Consider the following 10594-nt stretch of genomic DNA (forward strand, 5'->3'; position numbering starts at 1 on the left):
TTGCTACGACCTCAAGAATGTGATAGAAAAGCTGGCTAGAGAAGGTCGGCTTGATAGATATCTCATAGAAAGGTCGGACAGTCATGGAAAGAGAAAGCGAGATGATATGGATAGAAGAGACCCACCACCGCAGACTCCAGAGAGGCATATCCATATGATCTCAGGAGGATTTGCGGGAGGGGGACTTACTAAATCCTCTCGCAAAAGACATCTCAAAAGAGTCTACCAAGTCGGGGAAGAGTCACCCGACCTTCCTACCATTTCGTTCACAAAAGAAGATGGGCAAGGAATAATCCCTGGACATGACGATCCAGTGGTAATAACTATGATCCTAGCCAATGTCCATCTCCACAGAACCCTAGTAGACCAAGGAAGCTCGGCGGACATCCTTTTCAAGCCTGCTTTCGACAAGCTAGGGTTAGATGAGAAAGAGTTAAGAGCCTATCCCGACACCCTATACGGATTAGGGGACACGCCAATAAAACCACTAGAATTTTTGCCCCTTCACACCACTTTTGGAAGAGGGGAGAAATCAAAGACTCTGAGCATAGACTTCATAGTCATAGATGTAGGGTCAGCATACAATGCTTTGATCGGCAGAGCTACCCTTAATCGACTCGGAGCGGTGGTATCCACTCCCTACCTCTGCATGAAATTCCCGACCTCAGCGGGAATAGCAACAGTAAGGGGAGATCAAAAGTTGGCAAGAAAATGCTACAACAAAAGCCTAAATCTGAGAGGAAAGGGCAAAGAAGTTCACACAATAGAGCTCGGCGACGCAAGGGCCAGAGAAGAGCTGCGACCACAACCGGGAGGAAGAACCGAGGAGATACAGGTCGGTAACGAGGAAGGAAAAAAATACTTATATAGGAGCCAACCTAGGGGAAACTCTAAAACAAGGGCTGGTTGAACTCCTAAAAGATAATTCCGACCTCTTCGCCTGGAAGGCCTCTGACATGCCTGGGATTGACCCCGAGCTCATGTCCCACAAGCTCTCGGTCTACCCCGGGTCCCGACCTGTACAACAAAGAAGACGCAAGCTCGGACCAGAACGAGCCCTAATAGTAGAAGAACAAGTACAGGCGCTTCTGGAAGCTGGCTTCATCAGAGAAGTCAAGTACCCAACGTGGCTAGCCAATGTAGTGCTAGTCAAAAAACAGAATGGCAAATGGAGAATGTGTGTCGACTATACCGACTTAAATAAGGCATGTCCCAAGAACCTTTATCCCTTGCCAAGTATTGATACCCTAGTGGATTCCAGCTCGGGGTACCAGTACTTGTCGTTCATGGATGCCTACTCGGGATATAATCAAATCCCGATGTATGAGCCAGACCAGGAGAAAACGTCATTCATCACACCCAGAGCTAATTTCTGCAACGTGGTCATGCCATTCGGATTGAAGAATGCAGGAGCCACATATCAAAGGTTGATGAATAAAGTGTTTTCCCCTCACCTAGGGACCCTAATAGAAGTATACGTCGACGACATGTTGGTAAAAATCCAGAAGGAAGTCGACCTCTTGTCCGACCTATCACAAGTCTTTGATACCATAAGGCTGCATGGGATGAGACTAAATCCCGCAAAGTGCGCCTTTACGGTGGAGGCAGGAAAATTTCTATGGTTTATGCTAACACAAAGAGGGATTGAAGCCAATCCCGATAAGTGTAGAGCCATCCTAGAAATGAGAAGTCCGACTTGTTTGAGAGAAGTCCAGCAGCTCAATGGCCGACTTGCAGCCCTCTCCAGATTTTTGGCAGGACCGGCACTAAAATCCCTCCCACTATTTTCCTTATTAAGAAAGGGATGCCAATTCGAATGGACTCCGGAATGCGAGGAGGCGTTCCAAGAGTTCAAAAAGTTTTTAAGCCAATCTCCTATCCTAACCCGACCAGTACCGGGGAAAGACCTCATTCTGTACTTATCCGTAGCAAACAGGGCTGTCTCGTCAGCCCTGATAAAAGAAGACGAGGTCGGACAACATCCAGTCTACTTCATCAGTAAAGTTCTACAAGGCCCTGAACTAAGGTACCACAAACTAGAAAAGTTTGCCTACTCCTTAGTAATAGCCTCACGAAGGCTACGACCTTACTTTCAAGCTCACACAATAAGAGTCCGTACAAACCAACCCATGAAGCAAATCCTCCAAAAGACGGATGTTGCAGGGAGAATGGTTCAATGGGCAATAGAGCTCTCCGAGTTCGATTTGAGATATGAAACTCGGACAGCAATTAAAGCCCAGTGCCTCGCCGACTTCGTAGCAGAATACGCAGGGGATCAAGAGGAAAAACCGACTACATGGGAACTTTATGTAGATGGATCCTCCAACAAAACGGGAAGAGGCACAGGCATAATATTGGTAGATGAAAGAGGAACCCAGATAGAGGCTTCCTTAAAATTTGAATTTCCGGCTTCAAATAACCAGGCAGAATATGAAGCCTTGATTGCCGGACTAAAGTTGGCAGAAGAAGTCGGTGCTACAAAGGTGATGATATACAGCGACTCACAGGTGGTAACCTCCCAGATAAGTGGAGAATATCAAGCAAAGGACCCAAACATGAAGAGGTACTTAGACAAAACTCTGGAACACCTCGGGCATTTTGCAGAGACCGAAGTTAAACACATAACTCGGGACTTAAACAGCAGAGCAGACGCCCTGTCCAAGTTAGCAAGTACCAAACCTGGAGGGAACAACAGAAGCCTGATTCAAGAAACCCTCCAAGAACCCTCAGTAGCAAAAACAGAAGACAGGCAAGAAGTACTCGAGGTAACAGGCTTAAACCTCGGATGGATGAACCCTCTAATCGAATACATAAAATTCGACATCCTCCCTAAGGAGGAGAAAGAAGCTAAAAAGATCCGAAGGGAAGCACAACACTACACCTTTGTGAGAATGTCCTCTATAGAAGGGGGATATCAACACCATTGTTAAAGTGTGTACCGACCTCAAAAACTCCCGAGGTATTGGAGGAAGTACATAGTGGGATCTGCGGAAATCATCTCGGAGCAAGGTCACTAGCCAGAAAAATAATCCGAGCTGGATTCTACTGGCCGACCTTGCAGAAAGACGCCACAGAATTTGTGAAAAAATGTCAACCATGTCAGATGCATGCAAATTTCCACGTGGCTCCACCAGAAGAGCTCATTAGTATCACTTCTCCATGGCCTTTTGCAAAATGGGGGATGGATTTATTAGGTCCTTTTTCCCAAGCGCCAGGACAAGTCAAATACCTGATCGTGGGAATAGATTATTTCACAAAGTGGATAGAAGCAGAACCATTAGCCACCATCACCGCTCAAAGAAGTCGCAGGTTCCTCTACAAAAATATCATCACAAGGTATGGGGTACCTTATTCCATTACTACGGATAATGGAACCCAATTCACTGACGCTACCTTCAGAAGCCTAGTAGCCAGCATGAAAATCAAACATCAGTTCACCTCAGTAGAACACCCACAAGCCAATGGGCAAGCCGAGGCAGCCAACAAAGTCATACTGGCTGGGCTAAAGAAGAGACTGCAGGAAGCAAAGGGAGCTTGGGCTGAAGAGATCCCTCAGGTGCTATGGGCTTATAGGACAACCCCCCAATCCGCCACGGGAGAAACACCTTTCCGACTAGTCTATGGCGTAGAAGCCATGATTCCAATAGAAATCAATGAGCAAAGCCCAAGGGTAATTCTCCATGATGAGGTCGGAAACATACGGGGACACAAGGAGGAGCTCGACTTGCTCCCCGAAGTCCGAGAAGATGCCCAGATAAGAGAAGCAGCATTGAAACAAAGGATGACTACAAGGTACAACAAAAAAGTCATTCGAAGAACATTCACCCCCGATGATTTGGTCTTAATCAGAAATGACATTGGAGTCAACAAATCAGGAGAAGGAAAGCTCGCCGCAAATTGGAAGGGACCATACAAAGTCAACGAAGTTTTAGGGAAAGGTTATTACAAAGTAACCGACCTGAACGGCACTGAGTTACCAAGGTCGTGGCATGCTTGCAACATGAAAAGGTACTACAGTTAAAAGCGAACTCTACTCCCTGATGTACTCTTTTCCCAACTTCATGATTTTTTCCCAAAATTAAAGGGTTTTTTCTGGAGAAGGGTTTTTAACGAGGCATCATAGTAGAGGCTAAGGGAAAAATAGGCTCTCAAAACCCTTAGTAGCAAGTAGGTACCTCCCCAATTAATAAAGATCTTTTTACCCATAATATCTCTTAGGAATTCCTTTTTTATTTTTCCAAGTCTTTCTACGAAACGCGCCGACTTAAGCTCGACAAAACGTGAAAATCCCATGAACCGACCTAAATGGTCGTCAGGATAAAACGACGAGGTACAAGTCGGCGTAAAGAGGTTATATAAGCCGATCGTAAACTCGGGAACAATCCGACTCACAAGTCAAAATGAGAACCCAGAGAAAAAAAGCTCGAAAGTACTTCAACCCGTAAATCGGAGTGAAGAACCGAGCATAAGGGAAACGTATCGCAAAAATAACCTAAGTCATAATAACTCGCTAAAACAAAGTCGAGTATAAGGAATAACAAAGAGAGAATGGAAAACCTAGGAAAAGTTTAAAGGCTGCCTCAAAAAGTCCTTAAACAAAAAGCTTAGAAAAACAAACAAGTCAAAAGGAAAGGTTTTTAAGAAAAGATCAAGGGAACTTCAACCAAAAAGCATACACGCATAAGGTAATCAAAACCCTTATCCAAAAAGGGTATCCATTTCGTTAACTTAAAAAACCCTTATCAAAAAAGGGTATTTTTTAATATTTTGTTTACGGCCTGAGAAGGCCAGGAGAAATTGTTCAAACTGCACAAATAAGAATAAATAAATAAAGAGTTTAAAAATGGGGGGCCCACAGGCCGGACCCCCAGATAGCCAAAGATCATTTTTTCACAGCAGACGGGTCACCACCACCAGAGTCGGGAGGAGCGCCACCAGAAGCATCCATGGGAGATGGAGAGATCGGAGGAACCACTGAAGTACTCGGAGCATCTTTAGAGCGAGGAGGAGACTCAATAATCCTCTGCCCCCGAGTCTTCAACTCTGATTCAGAAACAATTACGGGGGCAGGAGGATCTACGATGGCGCCATCAATGACAGCTTTGTCAGGATGTAAAGGAGAAAGATCCAAGTCGGGAGCAATAACTCTGACCTGCTCCAGGAAGATCCTCTAAGACTCCTCGGCACCATCGGCAATGGAGTCCTCCAACTCCTCATATGCTTTCCGAGAATTCAACAGGTCAGTCTTCACAGACACAAGATCCTTGAATAGGCTTTGATAGCTGGCATGTGCCGTTTTCCTCAAATCCATCTCCATGTTGCATTGGGCCTGCAAAGCCTTCCCTTTCTCCCGGAGGGTATCTCTTTCCTCCCTCAGCTTGGCAATTTCCTTCCTCAACTCTCCCTCATGCTCTTGATAAGCACGAAGCCTCCCTTCCAGCTCCTCGACCCTCGAGGTCGTCCCTAAAGAGCTGAGAGGGGCCCTCTCAAAGATATCCAAGAGCTTGCCGCAGACCCCCGCCGCCTTGAGACTTGCCTCGATCATAGTAGTAAGGTGGCCCCGAACAGACATATCATCTATGCCTATATGAGCATGAGGATAGATATTCTTTCGGACGAATGCAAGGGCATCTGCTTTAACCTCCCCAGAAGAATCAGACTCTAAGGTCTTGCGCTTCTTGGGATCAGGGGAAGGTCAGACGACGGGGGGCGGTTGAGAGGGAGCTGAAGAAGAAATCACCAGGGGATTGGAAAGAGTCCCGACATTCCGAGGAGGAGGAGAAGGAGAGATAACCCTGGCACCACCAGACCGAGCGCGAGACTTAGCTTTAGCCTCCTGGACCCTCTGAAAAGATTCTTGAGCGTTTGTCTTTGCCATTTCTGAAAAAGAAAAACAATAGCTAAAGAATCAAACAAGTTGGAATGATCAGTTAACAGGTCGGAAATTTAACAGACCAGGAAAAAACTACCTAGCTGTGATTGGATAAAGGTCGGAGACCCTTGGAGAAACTTTTTAGTATCCAAATATGGGGCCCTCCCCCACACTTCTCGGAGGAACCCCACGACGGCAGCCTCTACTTCATCCAGGTCATCCAGACCATATTTCTCACAAGGGGAGGCCTCCAACCAATATAAAGGAAAGCGAGGAGAAGAATTATCATCCAGAAAAAAGGGGTGATGACCCTCTACAGCTTGCACTTTGAAAAAGAAATTTTTAAAGTCATGAAAAGATTCATCAAAAAGGGTAAAAATCCTCCGACCTTGTATGGCTCGGAAGGAAACCCATTGTTGTTTATTGTTCAGCCCACTAAAAGGCTTGGTCATATGAAAAAGATGGAAAAAGATTTTCAGAGAAGTCGGGAAATCCAGAGCATGGCTAACAAATTGGTAAATTTTCAAGAAACCCCAGGAGTTGGGATGAAGCTGGGTAGGGACAACCCGACAATGCTGCAAAACAGACATCTCAAAATCTGAAAAGGGCAGAAAGACGCTCAGACGGGTGATCATGCACTCATACATAAAGAAGAAATGGGGAGCCGTTTCGTTGGCTCTCCCATGACAAACTCGGTCCTCTGAACCAGGAACAAGCAATTCATATTTAGGCTCATCCTCATCCGAAGTACAGAGCCAGTGGTGGGTGCGAAGATGAGTAATAAACTCCGCATCAACCAACGGCTCCTTGTTTAGAATTTTTTGTAATAATTTTAGAAATTATAATTAATTAGTTAACTGTTATAATTAATTTTAGAAATTTAGGAATATATGTTTAAATAATAATTAAAAATATGTATGTTTAAATGTAGTTAATGCTTGTTTAGAATTTTTTCTAATATAATAGATTAGTAATAAAAAATACTTGTTTAAATTTTTTTGTAATAATTTTAGAAATTATAATTAATTAGTTAACTATTATAATTAATTTTAGAAATTATAATTTTATAAATTATAGTAATTTTTCGTAACAATAAATAAACTAAATCGGTATTTTTTTTTTGGAATAATGTTGATAACTGTTCCTACCCTGCCCCAATGATAAAAGCCCAGGTCCAAATAAAAAGGCCTAGTCCAAAGGATTAAGCCTAGCTAATCACCGACCTTCATATAAGAAGTCGGTGTCGACTACGACTTACGCTAAAGAAGTCGGACATGAGATTAGCTGGCAGATAAACGCTCATTCAAATGAGCAACCGCCCCTAAAATCTCTCTACCCGCTTCGTCAAGCCATATCTTAACCTCCCTAAGATAAAGGGACGGTTAACACCCAAAAGATACGGCACTACTCTAACGGTGGTTATTGACTCACCACTATAAATACACTGACACCCCTCAGGTATCTCTAAGCCCAATACTCTCTAGACCTGCTCACACTCTTGCTAACTTAGGCATCGGAGTGTCTTTGCAGGTACCACCCCCTCTCCTCGAACAAACAAGTCGGACGGAGTCACCCGAGTTGCACACTCATTCGGAAGCCTCCACCTCCACACCTTTGGGCCAACCTACGCCATCTACTCTATTAATCTCCGGTTACCCACCGTAACAATAACTTCGATTAATAATTAGGATGTGTAAAATATAATGTATTTGTTTTTTTGGTAATAATTATTTGTTTATTGTTAACTTTTTAATTGACATAAATATGTTATTATAGTTGAGGTTTTAATATTATTACACTGGAATATTATCAGTTAGATAAAAATTGGAAGTATCTATTAGTTATTATTATTTGTAGTAAGTTAGAAATAATCTCTAAGATTATTAATTAAATTTAGAAGTTAAAATATTATTACTTAATAAATTTGATTCAGTAAAATTATTTGTTTTAATTAGATTTAGTAAAATTATCTATGATAGTTGTGGAATTTTAATTATTTCTTGTTTAGTTAATTGTGAAATTTTTTCAATAATGATAGTTAATTAATTGATAGGTTAACATAGTAATTACTAAATTTAGTAATTAACAAAAAATTTAGCACGAGATTAATAAATTAGTTGCTATAGTTAGAAAATTATTATATTTTAGTAGTAAATTAGTAATTGTTAATGATTTGACCAATAATTTACTATGTTTTTGTAGAGTTTACGGATGTTGACATGTGATCACCATGTCCTTTCGGATCGGTACAATGATAGGGTAGATGAGCATTTACAATCTATTGGTTTTTATCATGTGTCCAAGATTGGAGTAGTCCAATATCAGAAAATACTGGTAAATGCTCTAGTCGAAAGGTGGCACCCAGACACACATACATTTTACCTTCCGGTTGGTGAATGTACTGTAATGCTAGAAGACGTGGCTATAATTTTTGGTCTTCCGCCGGATGGTCTTCCAGTTACAGGGATGACTCTAAGTAGTTTTGAAGTTTTAGAGGCGGAGTGTTTGCACCAATTTGGGGTTGCACTGAGAAAGTCGGACTGTAGAGGAAGCTTCATAAAACTGACGTGGCGTCGAGATTTAAAAGAACGTTTACAGTTGACTGATGAAAATAGTATACTGAGATACGTGAAGTGCCACATTATGTTATTGATCGGTATGATCTTGTTTGGAAACTCCGGAGCATACATGGCTTCCAAATCCAAAACTCGCATGAAAGATGGCTCCTCAAACGGCATTTCATTTGCGAGTGCATTTGCCACGTCTGTCAGATTTGGAGCCATAGTGCCGTCACCTTGATCTTCATCTCCGTTTGGACTAACAACTTCGTAATTGCTTTCGAATCCTTCCTCACTGTCACTATTGTAATCTTCCCGTACAATATTTCGGTCGGCCTCAAATTATTCGAATTCAATGTACAACTCGATGAACGAGATTTGAGCACGACTTTCAATATACATTGAAAACATCTCTTGCATACTTGCTTCGTCCATTATATATTTAGTTTGAAATTGAACGAATTCACCAAATACTGATATGTGATATCTATATAAAATACATGATATTTTTCTTAACATCTCAAAATCTATCTTCTCACAAATCACACCTTTGAGCTCTTCAAATGAGATTGTGAAAGGAATAACAACATCTAACGGATCTTCACAAATAAATTTTACTCCTTCAAATGTTTGTAATAAAATCTGACCAAAATAATACACTTTTAAAAGAACTCTATCATCCATTTCTTTCACTCACCTAAACAGAAACAGAAACTTTACTATCAATTTTTTTTCTTCATACCAAAGAAGATAGATACGGGAGCATAAGAAAGAAGAAGAACAAGCCGAAGAAGAAGAAGAGGGATCTGATAAGTAATTTACGCGTTACACACACATATTTATAAATCGGACCAGCGATTAGTTTAAGCTCATTCAAAACAATATATATAATAATCAATTCGGACCGTCCGATTTGATTTTCGGAAAATAAAAAAAAATTTAATACATATAGAAGACGATTAGCTTCTATCAAAATTCAAATCTTCCCTCCATGCAAAACGGATCGTCTGATTTGTGAACAAAATTTTTCACCCAAAAAAATTAAATGGTCCAATTTCTTCATACCAAAACTCAGAAAAATTAAATGGTCCAATTTCTTCATACCAAAACCCAGAAAAAGCTCTCCCATATATTTGCCTAGCACTTCCAAAATCCATAACAAAACATAACAATGCATAACTTCCATAACCAAAAAAATGACCTACCAATTCACACTAAACTTAATTGAATAGATCGGTCCAATTCAATTTTCAGAAGATTATGAAAAATCTTCGCGGAGTTTATTACGAAAAAACGTGTTCATCACTTCACCCAATCATATAAAACATATTGCAATGACATTTATTGAAAGATAAAAAATAAAGTCCGACAACAAATCAGGCAAATAATTCAACTTTGTCGTTCTTCAAGCGTGATCAATAATCACTGAAGAATAAATCTTCTTAATCACAATCATATACCAAAATAGCTCAGAAAAACTTTGCCAAAATTTGAAATTTAAAAAATTTAAAGGAAATAATTGATTAATCGAATATGAAGGTATCATAAAAGTAGAAATAACGTAATATTATTGTCACTTCGTAGCAATCATTTAATACTGTCTTGTTGAATCATTAGATACTTCTGTTTTTTTTTTCATATTAAAAAAAATTAATGCAATTTCGGCCTGCACACCATCTTAAGTTTGCAACTATAAATGCTAACAGATATCTAGTGTAGATTACAACACAGTAGCCTGTAGAAGGAATGTGATTCCACGTCACTGGCACTGCTCCCTTGTAAACATTTATATGTACACAGACAGAATGCAAGTCATACATGAGTTATGCATGGAGTATGGACTAACCACCATGAACTGAACTAACATTCAGTGAAAGAGAATGAACTGTCCTCAGTGCTATACATAGAGTTATCACTTAAACTAAAGTTTAGTCGCTCTTGATTCCATTTTACAATCTCTCTAGCATATTTAAGAGCTGCATCAACTTAACTGCTATGTGATGGGACGCTAGCTGAGCAAGAGAAGAGTTATTGTTAATGCTGTTTTTGTTGTTGCCGGAACATTGACGGCTAATTACAGGGTGAAAATCAGCAAACCATTTGCACCGAGTCAGTGGAACTTGTTTTATTTTCTCCTCAAACTGATCTAGTTTGTTTAGTATCA

At 40.9% G+C, this 10594-nt stretch overlaps 1 protein-coding gene and 1 pseudogene across 1 annotated transcript; one reads left to right on the plus strand and one right to left on the minus strand.

Annotated features, from left to right (window-relative positions):
- The first annotated feature begins 8083 nt into the window (after window positions 1–8083).
- LOC107464566 (protein MAIN-LIKE 2-like) lies at window positions 8084–8671 on the plus strand. Its single transcript, XM_016083487.1, has one exon. It carries the CDS (start codon window positions 8084–8086, stop codon window positions 8669–8671), a length of 588 nt encoding a protein of 195 aa, XP_015938973.1.
- Window positions 8672–10128: 1457 nt separating this feature from the next.
- Window positions 10129–10594, minus strand: part of LOC107464653 (extra-large guanine nucleotide-binding protein 1-like) — a 6005-nt pseudogene continuing 5539 nt past the window's right edge.

Source organism: Arachis duranensis, chromosome 9, assembly GCF_000817695.3.
Source record: "Arachis duranensis cultivar V14167 chromosome 9, aradu.V14167.gnm2.J7QH, whole genome shotgun sequence".
In the NCBI taxonomy this organism is placed as follows: domain Eukaryota; kingdom Viridiplantae; phylum Streptophyta; class Magnoliopsida; order Fabales; family Fabaceae; genus Arachis; species Arachis duranensis.

What these genes read in the sequence shown, in the direction of transcription:
- LOC107464566 (XM_016083487.1), top strand. Translation starts at nt 8,084, where the DNA reads ATGTTGACATGTGATCACCATGTCCTTTCGGATCGGTACAATGATAGG.